The sequence below is a fragment of the Ochotona curzoniae genome, unplaced genomic scaffold (genome assembly GCF_017591425.1).
Source record: "Ochotona curzoniae isolate NIBS_2020 unplaced genomic scaffold, NIBS_Ocur_1.0 contig_3037, whole genome shotgun sequence".
Lineage (NCBI taxonomy): Eukaryota > Metazoa > Chordata > Mammalia > Lagomorpha > Ochotonidae > Ochotona > Ochotona curzoniae.
Window position 1 is genome coordinate 1,338,389 of NW_024465699.1, and position 15,720 is coordinate 1,354,108.

At 39.0% G+C, this 15,720-nt stretch overlaps 1 protein-coding gene across 2 annotated transcripts in view; it reads left to right on the plus strand.

The window, feature by feature from the left end:
* Positions 1-15,720, plus strand: part of DPP10 (dipeptidyl peptidase like 10) — a 1,236,914-nt gene that overhangs the window by 889,710 nt on the left and 331,484 nt on the right. For both annotated transcript variants that reach the window (XM_040979106.1, XM_040979105.1), the window contains exon 4: positions 10,335-10,429. In XM_040979106.1, coding sequence (XP_040835040.1) covers positions 10,335-10,429 — 95 coding nt within the window. The remainder of the gene's footprint in view (positions 1-10,334; positions 10,430-15,720) is intronic.

Sequence of the window (15,720 nt, forward strand, 5' to 3'; positions counted from 1 at the left end):
AGGCTTAGCATCTATTGATGGAGGATCCATGGTTAGTTGTATCAAAGCCTGCCTTTCAAAGATTCTCCGTCTGTACAATCCTGAAGTTCCTATACACTCATTGTTGCTCCCCAGTCTGGTTACCAACTATTCCACTGTGATCCTACCTGGTTCTTGTTGTGTCACAAGAAGAAAAGGTAAAGGGAAGGAAGATGACATTACAACAATTATAAAAGTGATAAGGAGATGGAAATTAGGATATATCTGAGTTTTTGGAGGATCCAGTTTTCTATGTGCTTGGACAATAAGACGCTGAACTTTATGCTAGGCATGTGTTTGCAAGCAATGAATCTCAACTGAACTTGAACTATGATTATGCAACAAGGTGGAGGAATCCACCATGGGGGGAGGGGTATGGGAAGGGTGGGGGGAATCCCCAGCGCCTATAAAACTGTACTACATAATACAATGTAAGCAACAATAAATAAAAAAAAAAAAAGGAAGAGATGAGCTGAGGGAGAGGCAGTGAAGAAGAATGTCTGTACACTGGTTCACTCCCTCATGTGGCCAGAGATGACCAGTCTGGAGCCAGCGAGGCCATCGTGGTGTGCTGCATGGGTGGCAGTTTCCTAAGGTCTCAGTTCTCACCTGCTGCATTTCCAGGTGCATTGGCAGGGAGCTGCACTCCAAGCAGCCAGGACTGAAATTGTTACTCTGACATGGAATGTCTGTGGCAGACAGTGGGTTAGTATGCTGCACCACAACTGAGCTTCAGTAAGAACTATTGATTAGAATTTTGCAAAATTTACAAAGTGAGAGTTTAAGGGCTGGTGAATTCTGAGAGGTAATGCCTTTGGATAGATTTTTGCGTAGTAACCAGTCATTTGTCTGAACTACATGTTCTCAAAAAGAGCTGTTCACTCTGGTGAACCTTGGTTGAACAGTCTATTTTTCATGTAAATGAGGTTTCTGGAAGTCCTTTAAATAAACAGAGGAATTATTTACAACTTCATCTCCTGCCAAGAATTTCCTGAAATATTAAAGTCAAATTATTGCTGGCAGTTGAATGGTATACCATGTTGCTATAGACAGTAAAATATGTGGGTTTTCATCATTTCAGTTCTTCAAAGAACAGGAGGAAACGCCTTTTTGAGTTTTAAACGTAGCTGAAAATCTAAAACAAACACATCAAAAACTAAATAAAAACAGATAATACAAAATATTCGAAAAATTACATGGTTAAATATTGAAATGATAGCCAAAGCAGTTCAGAAGAGGAAGGCAGTACATATACTGTAAAAGTACAGGAATACCATAAAAGCCTGAGGAAATTAGCAATGCCTTGAGAAAGATGAAAAATCTAGGACAGGGTTTGGAACACTTGTTAGTGGTTATCAAAAGAAACTATATCTTAGAGTAAAATATAAGATATATGGATACCTGTGAACAATATTAAATAATAATTTTGGGAGTATATTTTGAATTTCATGACTTATTATTCATTAGCCATAGATTTTCTTAAAGCATTATTTGAAAAACAGGGTGACCGAGAAAAAAATAAACAGAGGGAGTGAGAGAGAGTCAGAGAGAAAGACAGCGACACTCCTGTACAAATGGCCTCAACAGCCATGCTTGGTCCAGGCTGAAGCCAGAATCCAAGAACTCTCTCTGGCTCTCCCACACGAATGACAGAGGCCCAGATGCTTACACCATCATCCACTGCTTTCCTGGGCACATTAGCACAGAGCTGGAGTGGAAGCGGAGTGATTTGGACCCGTTTTGGTGCTCCATTATGGTATGAGGGCAGGGCAAGTGGTAGCTTAACTTGCTGTGCCACAACGCCAGGACCAGGCTCATAAATCACTTTGTAGCATCTAATACAGGGTGGAATAATGTATAGCATTTATTGAGCTGTATGATAGTACTAAACAGAGGCATAGAGAACATTTAAATGATTAACAGTTTTGTGGCACATATAAAGAACAGTGTTCATGTAAAAAATGAACAGAGACCAGCACAGTGACATAGCTGGCTAATCTTCCAGATACAGAGCCACCATCCCACAGAGGTTCCTGTTCGAGTTCTGGCTACTACACTTCTGTTACACCTTCCTGCCAATGGCCTGGGAAAGAACAGAAGATGGGCTAAGACTTTGGGCCCTGGTACCCATGGGAAAGACCTGAAAGAAGGCCCTGACTCCCACCTTCACACCAGCTTACTTCTGGGTGTTATGTCCATTTGGGGATTGAACCAGCAGATGTAAGTTCTCTCTGTCTCTCCCCTTTCTCTCTCTATAACTCTAACAGTCAAGTAAAATTATTAAAACTTCCAAGCAAAAAGAGAGAGCTCAGCATGGTAGCCCAGCAGCTAAAGTCCTTGCCTTGCTTTAGCCAGGATATCATATGGTGCTGGTTCTAATCCCTGAAGTTCTGCTTCCCATGCAGCTCCTTGCTAGTAGCCTGGGAAAGCAGTCAAGGACGGCCCAAAGCCTTGGGACCCTACATCTGCATGGGAGACTAGGCAGAGGCTCCTGGCTTCAGATTGGCTCAGACCCAGCTATTGTGACCACTAGAAGAGTGAATCAGCAGACAGAAGACCTTCCTTTCTGTCTTTCCTTCTCTCTGTATACCTGGTTTTGTAATAAAAATAAATATTTTACAAAAAGAGAGAAAGGAAAAAGGGAAAACAGGTACTGGACTTGCTAGGCTCAGTTATATATGTGGAATTTGGAGGGAAGATGTAGTAAAAGTAATGTGGTAATTTTGACCTTACCAGGAATCTATATAATCTATTATACAGCTAGAAAAATAGAATTTGTATATGGGAACAACCGGGACTTGAGTTGAAAGTTTAAGAATCAATACAATAAGATTAAAAAAAAAAATCACTTAGAGGGAAGCTTCTGGAAAAAAATAAAGCCCATAGCTTTGCTTTGAAGGATGCTGTTGTCTAGACAGAAACTGGAGGGATAAATCACACTGAAATTTTTGAAGAAAGAGTACCAGTCCAGTGCACTGATTCAAAGGCCAGGTAAGAGGAGTTCAAAATCCTTTCGTTTGTCATCACTCAACAGGGTGAAGTTGAGCTAATGGAGACAAAGCATGTGGGAGGATTGTACTGGATTTTGTTTCTACGGGTCAATGGCGATGTTGGAAGGGTGCTGTTTCAGAGGAAAGAATGTAACTTCTGTGCACTCAAACACTGGCCAAAACCCTTTGTTCAAAAGACCTCAGGAGTTTTATTCTGCAAAGATGCAGCAGCAGTAGAATAAAAGACTTGAATGAATATTTTCATTATTTCTAGTATTTAAAAAACACATTGCTTAGGAAAAGTACAAGTATTTGGCAAGAGGAAGGAGAAATCCAAGTTTTAAATCTCAGAGGATATTGATTAGGTTGCAACTTCGGTTACATAACTGCTTTTCCTAGCAAAGGAGAAAGAATATCATGTAAGATTTGGGAGAAAATGAATGGGATGTTTATGGAATAAAATGGTCTAAGTTTTTTTTTTTTTAGACACATCTATGGAATCTGGAGCACCTGTAAAAAGTGATACTCGGTAACCTTAGGCCCTAGCCTGTTTAGGGCTAGCCAAGCAGCTCACCAGATCGGGGCTGATGTAACAGAACAGCTCTAGTAAAAAGCATACTTTCTTGGGGAAGCCGCAGCATTCTTTCTTCCAAGAGACATGTTCTTTGCCACCTACACATCAGCAAGAAGACTTTGAAAGAAGAAAAGATTCTTTGGAGGAAGGTGAAGGAGAATTGTTCCACAGGTTTCTAAGGTCAGAGATGGTACCAAGAAGGTGCAGGCTTCTTTGATATGAAACTTGGCACAAGTGGCTTTGATCTTGAACTTGGCTGTTTTTTTAGCTTGCTGTCACAACCTCTTTATTTAAGGTTTGTTCCTCCAGCTATCTCCTATCAATCAAGTTGTGAAATTCTTAGGTGTGAAGAACAACTCTTCCGGCTAGCCACAGGTTAGCTTTTATTAGTTAGACCATGAAAAGGAAAGGGAGCTATAATACCTTTTGTAAAGTTGTGTAACTGGTTGCAAATGGAAATGTGAGAAGGAGAATGAAGGCATATTCAATATGGTTGTGAAAGTGAGGAATGTTTTGCATCCCTGTGAGCATGTCTTAGGAGAGATGTAGGTGAATGCAAGGTCTGCTATTTTCAATGATAAATATCTCAGTATTATGATGCACCAATGCTTTACTTATTACATTAATGAATAAAAATCTTATTTAGCAGTTTCTCCCTCACTTTGAGAATTTCCTATGATCACTATTTCATTATTTATTTATTAATTTTTGCATTTCCTAGTTTTAATTTCTCAGTTGATTTGTTGAAGGGTGAGAGAGAGATCAGGTCAGACAAATCTAAAATGTGTTAGGGAGTCTTTATTTTCCAAGCTTGGTGATGGCAGGGGTCATCAGAAGTTAGCAAATGATAAGTCCACGTGGTAATCCAGTCTGAATTGAAACCCTGAGAGGAACAAATGGTCATTGCCATGAAGTCCATGCATTAGACTGAAGACCCGTGTTCCAGCTTTCTCAGTAATATAGGCTATTCTAAGAGATGTGCAGTGATTAACCTGGACCCGCTTACAAAGCTGCAGATATTTGCCTTTTCCTGGCTTCTCTGCCACAATCCGTTACCACTAGGGCCCAGCTCTCCTGGAACTGTGGAAAATACACACATTAGAAATACCAAGCATCTTTGCTGACTTGCCCAAACAGTGAACAGAGGGTGAGGAATACAGACATACAGGGGCCATGCTCAAGGACTACCTGTCCTTAGAATCTGTCTGCTGGAAGCCAGAGAGCAAGCAGGTACTCAGAAGGCCAAGGGAGAGCCAGAGTGATGGAAGCTTGTGACCAAGAGCAAAAAGCCCTTCCCTGTCATGGACCTTTAGGAGGCTTGCAAGGGGAGTGGTTACACAACAATACAATGCTGCCCCCTCTCGGGTTCCAGATGATGATGGGTGAGTGTCACAGATAGGCATAAAGGATTATGTGGGTACAGTGGGCATGGCTTCTAAGCTCATGACCCTGAGCTAGCTTCCTCCGACCAGAGCAGATGGTTCACATACTTAGTTTCTGTCATAAACATTGCAAATATGGATCTTTTCTGTCTGCCAAAAATAGATGAAGACAGTGTTTGGAACACAGTGTCTCAGTCTTATGGGGGAATCAGTGCAACAGGAAAGACTGATTTGTTTTTTTGTCTCACACGAAAGAATTTGTATGCAGACACCACAGTAAGCAAAAAAAGCAAGGTATATTAAGTCAGAAACCTCATTCCACAGCAGTTAGGAGGGGAGGGGATGAGCTTCAAGAGAGGAAATAGCTAGGAATTTGGTCAAAGTGGAGTCTTGAGAATAATTTTACAGAAAAAGAAAAAAACTGAGCAACAATCAGAGGGTGGGGATAAAATTCATCAGGGGGTGCAGAATCCTGTCTAGCCTGCTCAAAAGAAATAACTGAGCTGAACGTGATGGCCAATGGCTCAATCCTCACCTTACATGTGCCAGGGTCCTAAATGAGTGCCTGGTTCTAATCCCGCTGCGCCTCTTCCCATCCAGCTCCCTGCTTGTGGCCTGGGAAAGCAGTAGAGGGTGGCCCAAAGCCTTGGGACCCTGCATGGGAAACCCAGAGGAAGCTCCTGGCTCCTGGCTTTGAATAGGGTCAGCTCTGGACATTGTGACCACTTGGGGAATAAATCACAGATGGAAGATTTTTCTCTTTGTCTCTCCACTCGGTAAATCTGCCTTTTCAGTAAAAATAAAATAAATCATTTTCTTTATTTTTTCCATGCAATTTAGTTGGTGGTGGGCTCTCCCTTTGTTCTCCCCCAAATTCCCTCCCCTCTCCTCTGTTCTCCCCTCTAGGTTCATAATGTGTGTCCATCGTGAATTTTCCCAAGTCTATCATGTTTCCACTGGAGCGTCTCCCAGACATTCAGGAGAATAACTTTTCATTGTAGGTTAATTCTGCTTTCCTAGGGCCCTAATGTTGGCACTATGAGGATTAGGTCTTTGTTGTTTATGGGCTGTAGTAATAATAGTTATATGTGGACACTGACTCTCTCACGTGGTTATAAAAAATCCACCTCTTGTGGATGGTTAATTAATGAATTACATCACAAATTCTTGTTGCATTATGTACAAGTAAGTATGAATTAGCATTGATTAACATAGAGCAAGATTCATATATGATATCTCTAGATTTGACATCATATTACATTATATTAGAGCAAGCATGATACCTGACTTTGAACTTGGCTCAGTCTTTGTATTTGTACACAGACAGCTTAGAAGGAGAGTCATTTGGTGCAGTGTTGACTTTTTGATAACTCTTTCTAGGTAGATAGATGCTGAATATATAAGTGAATTGAATTCGGAGCCGTTAAAAGGCAAATCCTGCCAAAATAAAAGTATAGTTACACCTTGAGTAACATCAAAATAAACCCATAAGGGCACTTCACAGTGATACACCTCTAAGGTGAATTTTGTTAATGACTTTCTAGAAGACTCTCAGGATTATCTATTAAATAGTTGAGTTTTTCACCCATTAACTTTCAACAAGGACAATATTGTGAAAGAGTAATAGGGTGCCCAGAAAGAGAGGGGACTAAGAAAAAAAAGAATAGAAACAGTTATCTGGAATTTAGCAGTAAAGATGCAGTTTACTAGAAATGATGATATAGAGGGAAGTATCTTAAAGTGACTTGTTTCACAGGAGAGCAGTTTGAGGATTTAGGAAAATAAGTACAGGTAAATGAATTTTATGTAAATTCCTGAAAAACAGCGAAGAGTTTGTTGTGATTTATAGCCTTCACTTCATGAGCAAGAGCATCCTAAAACAGTGATTTACACAGACATGGGCTGCCTTAGTTGAAGCAGATACTGAAGTCTCCTTGATATCAGTAACACACTGAGAACTGGACTACAGTGGGAAGAGCTTTCCTATTTGTTATGTGTGAGAAAGAACACCTTAGGTTGTATTTACCAAAGTGAGTTTACATTGGGATCTACTGCAGTGTCTTTCCTTTTTGTTATGTAAACTATAAGGAAAGACTAGAGGAAAAAGAAAGCGGTGGTTATTTAGATGTGTTACAGATTGAAAAAGCTATACTTGGATCAGGAAGGAGACCTAGACAGTTGTTCTAGCCTTTCCTCCTTTCATTTAAAAGAAAATAATTGAAGCAGACTTTTGGGATATCCATTAAGAAGCTGCTTGGGATGATTGTATTCTGTGTCAGATGCCTTGTTGGAGTCCTGGGTAATCTGCTTTGGATCTCAGATTCTGCTGGTGCACCTGCCAGGAGATATGAAGTGATGAGTCAAGAACTTGGACGCATGCCATCTGTGGTGGAGACCCAGACTGAGTTCCAGGGTTCTGGTTTCTGCCTGGCACAGTCCTGGCTTTCACAGACATTTAGGAAGTGACCCAGTGAATAAAAAATTCTGTCTGCCTTTCAATTAAAATAAAAATAATTTTTAAAATTGTATAAAATTTTAAAAATTGACAATTCAGGATAATTGGCTCTTAACTCTCAAGGAGCTAAAAGGAAGTATCATCTAGGCATGCATAATGATTTAAGAACACCTGTGGTGCACCTGCCTTCACCTTCTTCCAGTAATACATGGTGCCCATTGTTCTGTTTTGTTCATATCTCACACCAAAAGGTTAAACCAAACGGTGAGATCGTCGCTTTAGAAGTGGAGTATATTACTGAAGTATATTAATCTGGTAGTAGGAGTTATTTCAACTGGGAGATTCCATTTGTAGTTGAACGTTGCACACTAAAGTTGGATAAATATGAGCCCAGAAGAGCAGATTACCTCAGGGTATTCAAAATGCTCATGGAAAAAAATGCAATTTCAACATTTCCTGTGGTACTAAAATAATCAAAATTCATACAGTTTCACAATACATATTTTTCCCATGAATTTTTTGAAGATTTCTTTCAGAAAGAACATCTTTAAATGAATTTTAAAAATATAGATGTTAAATGCTTTAAAATATGCCAGGTGAGAATATTAAATATTAAGCTGAAGTATTATATGTTCTCTTAAAGGAGTCTGTAATGCAGTGTAAGAAAGTTCAACAGAAAAGTTTGCAGCAGAACAGATATAAAAGTAGTTAAAATCTGAAATCTGAGTAGATTGTTCCCAAGTGTAAAATTGAGCTAATAAAATTCACTTTAAATAAATCAAATATTTAGTAAAGGTACCAAATTCATGTAGGACATTGAGTTTATGCTTTGCCATAAGACAGTAACTGGGAAAATCTGCTTCTTCTTCTCTTTCCTCCATTTTTTAAAAAAAGATCTATTTAGTTTTCTTGGAAAGGTGGATTTTACAGAGAAGGAAAGACAGAGAGACAGATCTTCAATCTGCTGGTTCACTCTCTAAGTGGTTTCAATGGCCAGAGCTGAGCCAATCCAAAGCCAGGAGCCAGGAGCCAGGAGTTTCTTTCAAGTCTTGCATATGGGTATAGGGTGCCAAGGCTTTGGGCCATCTTCAACTATTTTCCCACGCCATAAGCAGGGAGCTGCAAGGGAAATAGAGTGTCCAGGACACAAACCAGCACCCATATGGGATTCTGGCACGTGCAATCTTAGGATTTATCCACTGAGCCATTTACCAACCCCTCTTCGCTCCTCTCTTAAAAATATTGTCCGTATTGGGCCCGGCGTGGTGGCGCAGTGGTTAAGGTCCTCGCCTAGCACGCCCAGGATCCCATATGGGCGCCGGTTCTATCCCGGCAGCCCAGCTTCCCTTCCAGCTCCCTGCCTGTGGCCCGGGAAAGCAGTCTAGGACGGCCCAGAGCTTTGGGACCCTGCACCCGCGTGGGCTTCAGATTGGCATAGCATCGGCCGTTGCGCTCACTTGGGGAGTGAATCATCAGACGGAAGATCTTCCTCTCTGTCTCTCCTCTGTGTATATCCGCCTTTCCAATAAAAATAATAAAAATAAATCTTAAAAAAAATATCGTCCGTATCCAACCAGGATACTGTAGGATGTCACTGCCACATAATATGAAGAGCAAATACAATCAGACCCCATAAGTCATGTTTGTCAATAATGTATGAGTCGTATTGCAATCATACTTTCGGTTTTTCAAGTCAAACACTGAATAAAAATTGCATGTTTCTGGTCCTAGCACAGTAGGCTAATGCTCCAACTGCATTGCTGGCATTCCATGTGGGTGACCATTCATTCTGCAGCTAGTTCCACTTCTGATCCAACTCCCTGCTAATAGTCTTGGAAAGCAGCAGAGGATGGTCTGGGTCTTTGGGCCCCTGTACACATGAGGGAGATCCGAAAGAAGCTTCAGGGTCTTGGCTATGGCCTGGCTCAGCTCCAGCTATTGTGATCATTTAGGGAGTGAACCAGCAGGTAGATTTCTCCCTGTGTCTCTCTTCCTCTCCTTCTGTAACTCTGCCTTTCAAATAAATAAATAAATCTTTCCAAAAGTGAACCAGGAGTTGGGAATTATGTTATATTATGGACAAGGTTAAAGTTTGGCAAAACCGGAAAGGAAATTATAATTTTAAAAAGGAGGCAAACTTACTCAATTCCACTTTAACTTTGCTCTCTTTATATTTTACCTGATTTTGTATGCATACACTGTGTGTTAAACTAAATCTCCTGGTGTTTGACAATTTTTCCTCAGGTTTGTCATCTTGACTGAAAACCTTAAATCAGGCTAAATTATACTAAAAATATTTTTAAAAAGTTTGCAGAAAAAAATGCGATTATAACAAATGGAAACCTTATTCTGAAGATGACAAAGTGGATTTTGTGGCATGTTCTTGAAACAGCCTCAAAAATTTTGAGTTGTATGTTAGAAATCAGAGGAAAGATTTAACCCCCAGTGGAAGACGTAGAGTAAGATGAGCATAGTAGTAGAAAGTCTTGGCATGTAATGTAAATAAGTCTTCATAAACTGGGTCGATATGGTGAGGCTTAGGTTTGTGCTGTGTTACAGTATATGGGATCCCTTAGTGAAAGAGAGAAAGCTGCCTCATTCATCAGTAACAGCTTACTCTGGAACTTGCATGCTCTGCTCTTAGCGTCGCCTTTCTCTTTTCAGAATATGCAACGAGTGCCTCAAATTTTCCTTATTTTTGCTTGGCTGTCCTACTAACCCTGTGTTTATTGTATAACAGAAGATTTCTTGATCTTTCAAGAGAATCGATGTGAGCTGAGTAAGGAAATCAGCCGGGTTATTGAAGACAATGAGTGCTCTAACACGCTTGTTTAGTATACATGCTTCTCCCCCTCCAGTTATTATCATAGCTAATCAAATGGGTTTATCAACTGATGATGCCTTTGTTGTTGCAGATACAGACTTGGTGTATAAAAGCGAGAATGGACATGTCATCAAACTGAATATAGAAACAAATGCCACCACGTTATTGTTGGAAAACACAACTTTTGTAAGTAATGAATTATTTTATGCACTTAAGTATGGTTTAGAATCCAAACTGATTTCTGTTGATCATTAGAACTTGAATGCCATTTAAGTTCAAAAGATATGCCTGAAATATTTGAATTGTTAGAGTGATTCAGAGAGAAAAACAGGCCCGTGGGTATATGCTTCATTTCTTTTCCCCATTGACCCATTTTAGCACTTGAATACATATTTCTAGAAATGAGAGTTACTTAGACTAAACACTTTCTGCAACATTTTTATGCAATAAAGTATTGTAAATATGAAGACTTAAAATGGTTAGCCTAGTCCAAGTTATTTAACTTTTTTTTTTTGTTTAGTACTATGCTTTTCACATATCTTTGTGTTTTTTTTGGTGGTGATTCTGAGGTTTTTTTTTTTTTAATTTATTTTTTTGACAGTCTTGACATAATTAGGGTAAAAAGGTTCAAGCGCTACAGGAAGTTGGGCAAGACGATTAGTTCCATATTGTTTCCTTAACATATCTGATGTAAAGGGGGATTTTGAGGGAGAAGCCCCACCCAATCTCCCACCCACCCCAGATCCTGAATGTGGGGCATGCTCCGAGGGTCTTGATCAAGTGGTTTTGATAGTTCAACAATTCTGACAGTTCTGAATTGCTGCCACTCTCACCACTCCAAACACGATGAGGTCGTTGAAGATTCCACTGATTGACATAGTCCATCATATAGTCTCTGTTTGCCCAGTTTTTCACTGCCAACTTATAGCTGAGGTGGTTGATTCACTTGTTCTGTCCTCTGTCATTTGATGGTTAGCGTTCTGAGTCCAGAAGCTTGATTGGTGAGATCCCCAAAGAAACTTTGTCTGAAGTGTTCCCAGATCAGATTCTTGTATGTGCTAGCAAGCACAGGGCCTGGCACAGTCCATTGCAATTGCTGGATTGGTTCTGTTTCCATCCCTGTTATCTTTGCATTTTTTTTCATTTTTCCTCTTTCTCACTTTGTTGTTTTCTGGGTCCGCCAGAAAAAACAGCCAATAATCAATCTTAAGTGCAGTCATGTTAGTTATTGACGTTGGATCTTTACAACTTATTATTTCAGGTATCCTCAATTGCTACTTAGCAAATGATATTTAAACAACTGAATGTATATACATTTCACTTATAGTAAGAAGGAAGCTTTATTTTTCTAGTAATTGTAATCCCTCTATATTTAGACAACTTAACCGTGGTTACCTATTTTTAACTATGTGGTCAGGGAAGTAACTATTGAAATGTTCCAAATCTAAGTACCAAACCCTTCCGAAGTACAGTGCCTAGTTATTTCCTCCTTTGTTATATTTCAGAGTTTCAGGTGCTGTTTGCTCTGGTGAATAGTATGACTCAGGCAAAACTAGCCAAAAGGTGTCCGATTTCCTCTGCAAGCTAAAATTTTAAGTATGATCTACGTAATTTTGCTTAGTGTTTTATTGTACTGAGGGATTTTTTTAAAGTTATCATAGTTGTACAGTTGGAAATATCAGTGAATATAACTTATACATGATAGCTGGGTAGATGGGATGGGCTAGGAATTTTCTGGTATTTAGTGGTCTATGCACTATGGGAAAAAATCACTGAAATCACACAAAGTAGATATATATATGCATATTTTTTCTAGGTGAATTTAAGCATCAGCTTAAGTTTGGTTATTAATTGGAACAAAACTATGTTGTTTCTGCTTTGAAGTAATCAAATCTCACAAAAGGATTTGAGAAATAGCTATACTACGTGCAGTTCCTTATAGCACTTGTGCAATTTAAAAAAAAAATGCTAGGGTGGCTGTTTTGTGTAGCAGTTAACATTGTTACTTTTAATAACTACATCCCATATTACAGTGACTGAGCTCAAAATCTGACTCTTCTAGTTCCTGCCTCCTGGGAATGAATACCCAGGGAGGCAGTGGATAATGGCTTTGATAATTGCATGCCTGACACACAAGTGGGATACCTGAATTGAGTTCAGGACTCCTGACATTGTGCTGGCCTAACCTCAGAACTGCACACATTTATGGGGTAAGCCAGGAGATGGAAGTTGTCTCTCACTGTCTGTGCCTCTCTGAGCGTGTGTGACTCTGCTTTTCAAATAAAACAGAAATAACAACAACAAATATAATTACGTATAGGGCCTAGCGTGATAGTCCAGCAGCTAACGTCCTCACCTTAAATGCACCAGAATCCCATATGGGCGCTGGTTCTATTTCCAGCAGCCCCATCTCCCATCCAGCTCCCTGCTTGTGGCCTGGGAAAGCAGGTGAGGATGGCCCAAAGCCTTGGGATTCTACACCTATGTAGGAGACCCAGATGAAGCTCCTGGTTTTGGATCTGTGTAGCTCTGGCTGTTGCAGCTACTTGGGGTGTGAATCAGTGGAGGCAAGATCATCCTCTCTGTCTCTGCTCCCTGTATATCTGACTTTGCAATAAAAATAAATACATCTTTTTTTAAAAAAATATATATACATAATAAGACAGTTCACCAAGAAATATGAATTTCTTTGATCAGATAATGCCAATATTCATGGAATATTTGAATAAATGGTGCAGAACTGAATCCATTCTCAGTTCACTGAGGGCCATCAGAGACATCCTTGAGAAAGACTGTGTCCAATGGGAAAGAATACCTTAGTGGGAGGATGGGATTGGAGTTGGAATGAAGCAAGTGTTAATGATGAGAGCGAACCCTGAAGTTATCCTGATTATGAAGTTTCTTCCAATTAATTAGTTGGGATGGAATTTTTAAAACCATTTTTTTTAAAGTTGCTTCCTTTATTTTCATGCAGCTATACTTGTGGAGATGTGAGATTTGCACTAGCCAATTTTTGGCTCGGTGTTGACACTGAACTCATGAATAGGATGTATGGATCATTCTTGTTTTTATAAATGTTGATGGAGTTTTGTTCTTTTCTCAGTCGCTAATAATGGGTCTTTTGTTTAGTATTTTTTTGATGCCTTAGGATCCTCTGTGATACATCAAAAAAGAAACAAAAACAAACGGATGTTAAGATTCTATTATTCAAAATCTTTCCCAACTAGTCTCTTTGTAGTTTTCTGTATGTGCTAATTAATGCTGTTGCATTTGAATTCATATGTGTTTAATCTTTTAAATCCCTTGGAAGTCTGCTTCTACTCTCCTCTCTGTTGGCCAAAACTCTTAATTACACAGTTATGTGCTGCAAACTTTGTAATGTACTGATCTTCTAAGATTCACAGGCTCCCTAAAGACATTTTAGTAGCATCACCGATAATTAAACAATTTGGAAGTCTTAGAAGTATCAGCATTTGATAGGAATATGGGAGAGGAATAGTGTATATTTAACCAGTTAACCCCAAACTGACAAGAAGAATGGAAATTGCCATGATTTCAGATGAACTTGTTTAATTGTTCTCTCCCAACTTCAAAATAACATTGTTAACTACAGTTTTGTGCTTAATGTACACATGAAGGTAAATTCTGAATCTGTATTTTCTTTCAGGCTGTTTTGTTGAAATAACTTATCACAGCTAACAATAGTATTCAGGCTGTACTTTTTAAAAAACTATGATCAATATTTAAATTGCAATCATAATTAACTATCAGAATGCTATAACATTCTAATAGAATGCGCTAGCAGAATACCAAGTAAACTGAAAAAATAAATGTGTTATTGAATAAAACGTAATAACACAATGACCTATTCTTTAATAACATATACTATACTAAAATATTACTGACAATTTTTAAATACATATTAATATTTTCTCAAATTAGCCACATTTTCAAATGTGATGACCAGGTATTTTTTGATGTGTTATCATGGTTAGCAGGCTATAAATAGTGACCGTATTAGCCACAGCTGTTAAAAAATAAAGCCAAAATAAATGTCATGAGATAATTATATAAGGTGCTTTATGATTTTGGACCTAGGTCAATTCCTAATGAAGGAGGAAATTAAAGGGCATATAATTTTTCGATAGGAAAATGGAAATAAAATTTGCTTAGCCCCCAAAACTGCTGTTAATCACTCCTCAGTGTTTGGAACTGTTATCTTTTAGAGTCAATACTATTTGACACAAAAGCTCATTCCTGCTGGCATAATGAGGAGCAGTGTTTCATCAGTATTAGCTATACTCTTTCTGCTGTCAATAGTGAGTGTATCATCATGGGTCTTGGCACAAAACACTAGCAGCTATAAATTTTTTTATCAAATCACTTCTTGCAATTAAAATAATATTGGAAACATGAGTCCAAGTCCCATGTGTTCAAATTATAAAGCCTCAAGTAAAGAGGGATTGCATGTGCTGGTTTTTTTTAAAAAAAAAGAGCTAAAAAAATAGTAATTGAGAAATAACACTGCAATATCAAATCTCAGAAAATGTTCACACTTTAAAACATATGCTGTCCTAATAGGGTAAAACTGAGAGAAAGGGAAAAGTTCCTATGCGGAAACAGAATGAGTCCAGGGGAGATGTTTGCTATGCATTTTTTGGCCCACTGTCTGTTACAGGCCATCACAGAATAATAGCTTTGACCAGAGCCACGGAATATTGGTTGATTTGTATACAGAGACAATATTTATTATCTCACACACCATGCTGGGTTTTTTGTTCATTTGTCCTTTTGGTTTTTGTGCCACTGAATGTGTGAAGATGATTAAGCCACCTCTCTGTATCACCATCAAAATTTTGATTTTATGATTTGTGTGTTAGAAAATAAGTATTGCATGAAGAAATAGAGCAATGCAGATACAATGCTATTGGGTAAAAGTAATGAAAATTCCAGCCGGCCATGTGGCGACATTTGGGAGCTCAGGAAGAATTTGTTATCTTCTTAGGATTCGGCTCTGGCCATGTATGTCAGCATCCAAATGTTGATTAATCATAATACTGTTTATTGCTAATGGATCTGTGGGAGCCATACACGTATGGATGCGGGTGTGTTCAGAACAACGCACTTTCTTTCTTTATATACTAGTTCTCGCTTTGGGGTGGTTTTGCCCCAGGAGACATTGGACAACTCTAAATCATTTTGGAGATGTAGTGAGTTGAGGGCAAGGACAAGGGACAGCTCCTCCCAGGAAACACCAAGGATCTTTCCAGGAATGTCAAGGCTCCCAAGAATGAAGCCCAAACAAAAAACAAAAAATTGTTCTAAACTGAAATGCAAGGGAGGGAAAATGTCTGATGGTTAAAAGCGTTGAACTTTTAGGTGAGATCAACATAATGACTCTTGCCTGGGTAGCTATGAGGGGATTCTAAACTGAGGCTTTCAGCTAGCAGTATGTTCTTGGTTTTAAAGCAGCTCTG